We start from the raw sequence: 2,261 nt of genomic DNA, 5'->3' as shown, positions 1-2,261 counted from the left end.
AACAAATGACAAAAATGAGGTTTTTAGGTTATTTGCAGATTTTCTTTACTAGTATTCCTTTCTTGCATCCCCTCATTGAAAATTACAACTATTGTATGCTACTCCTTTAAATTTAACAAATACCGTAACCTGTCTTGGAAATCTTCCTAATAATCCAGTGTAAGTGGGTAGCCTGTTGTTTCCCTAACTGAAATCATTACATTAATATTTAATATATCACATGGCAAATTCGCTCTGATGAGCCCATCATTTATTAATATATATTCTTCCTAGAATAATAAAAGCCCTCATTATGGGGTCATTGTGCTCTCTAAAGCTTTTCATTAAGAGTAAAGTGCGAATCTAGGTCCTAAGAACCTAAGGAAGAGTTAAAGTTACCAAGGCTTAAATGAGAAAAACAACCACCCCAAACCTCTGTATCTTATAGTTGAGAAGGTATATACACTGTCTAAAGAGTCTCTTTTTTTCCTTCTTAGAATCAGATTTGTTAGGGGAAGAATCTATATTAAATCAGTCCATTGAAGACCCTGGAAAACTTAGCAGCCTACGAAGGAGAAGGCGACCATTCAACCGAACAACAGAAACAGTTTCTAAACTTTCTTCTCAGCGTTCCTCTGGAGATGTGGGCTTAGAGACCAAAATGGGTATTACAGGTAGCTGTCACCTGGTAAACAGAGATGAAAGACCCTAGCTTAGTTATATGAAGCAGAATGTGCCTCTTGTTTGTAAGATATATCAGTTAGGAGGTTTCCCCTTGTTCCCTCCTTTTTTGATAATGTTTATCAAACAATGAGTTTTTTAAAGGTAACTGATAAATAAATATCAAGGAGTGGTTGCAAAATGGCAGACACACAGACAATAGAAGTATTTTATTTGGCCCACATGGCATTTTAAAAATTGGACATTTTTATATAAAAACTCAGATCTGACAACCCCAGATCCAAATCCTTCATAGCAGCAGTTGGTCGGAGCTTAGCACAATAGTAGCTGCCCCGTTAGGCAGAGTGTGTGTGCCCCGGCTCGCCGCAGCCCCCAGCACAGCCACCGCCTTCCTTGCTTCGGGACTGCTTCGCTCATTTATTTCCTGCCTACATTAAAAGACATTTGCTTTCTACCTTTGAAAATGCTGCTCTTACTCCTTATGTACTGTCAGGGCCAACCCAGCAAAATTATAAAGATGGAATTTGACTTTTATTATCCCCACTCTTAATTTTGAAGACATCTTGCTTCTACTAAGTGTTATTCCCTCCCTCTCAGAACTATAAAGCTGTCATGGCTTCTCACCCACCTACATTATCAAATCTTCTTCTGAGGCTTATATCTTAGTGTGAAAATGTTTATCTGCTATTTAAGATTAATGGCTCTTTAATTTTCAAATGGAAAAGTTTGGGCACAAGAATGAATAGATGAGGGAAGCATTGTACATAAACCCAGCTCAAATATTATTTGCAGAGATAGTACTTAGCTAGATATCATGCTTGATGTATTGAATTGCTTATTTAATTTTAGAGTAAATTAATTTGTAATATAAGCCAAATTTGAAGGACTGCTGTAGGTTTTCTCTTTGTAGATTTGTTTCATATTATTCAGGATATCAGAAATCAAAAAAGGGAATTCACCCTAAATCATTTTGCCTTTACAAATAATTTAAAAAATTCTTTTTAGCTCTTTCGAAATGAATATTAAAGTGTTATCAGCTATAATCACAATCCTTATTTTAATATAGCCTTTTTCTTGTGCAGGAAAGAAAAAGGAATTGGAAGGCTATAGCACTGCTCTTATTGTGGTGATGAGTGTTTGGTAAGTATTTGCTGTGAATTCATTATTTTGCTGGCGTTTTCTTCTTTTAACTAATTTCCAAAGGAATTTAAATATTTCTGTGTATTATTGTATAGAGATTACCACTATTTGACCAATGTTGGCCTACAAGAACAGCAATTTTATAGGTTTCGGTCTGATAGTTTTTGATGTATGATTTTCAGAAGAATTATTAAATTTGAGGAAATACAAAGTATGCATTCATAAAATGTTTTTATTTTTTAACTAATCTGATTTATTTTCTGCATCATAGGTTTTTATGGGAAGTTCCATAAATTTAAAAGGAATATTTATACATTCACACTGGTGAAGTCTCAAAAATATTAGTTTACTCTATTTGATTAGACCAGGAGTTCTTAATCCTTTAATGTGCATAAGAATCACTTGGGGAGATTGCTGAAATGGAGATTTCTCAGCCCCAATCCCAGAGATTGATTCAGCAG

General features: G+C 34.8%; 1 protein-coding gene across 1 annotated transcript in view; it reads left to right on the top strand.

The window, feature by feature from the left end:
• Positions 1-2,261, top strand: part of GRAMD1C (GRAM domain containing 1C) — a 143,495-nt gene that overhangs the window by 114,983 nt on the left and 26,251 nt on the right. The window contains 2 exon segments of the mRNA XM_012652215.1: positions 477-653; positions 1,743-1,800. Of these exon segments, the coding sequence (XP_012507669.1) occupies positions 477-653; positions 1,743-1,800 (235 nt within the window).

This window comes from Propithecus coquereli, unplaced genomic scaffold (assembly GCF_000956105.1).
Source record: "Propithecus coquereli isolate 6110/MARCELLA unplaced genomic scaffold, Pcoq_1.0 Scaffold386, whole genome shotgun sequence".
Lineage (NCBI taxonomy): Eukaryota > Metazoa > Chordata > Mammalia > Primates > Indriidae > Propithecus > Propithecus coquereli.
This window is presented reverse-complemented; position numbering and strand designations above follow the sequence as displayed.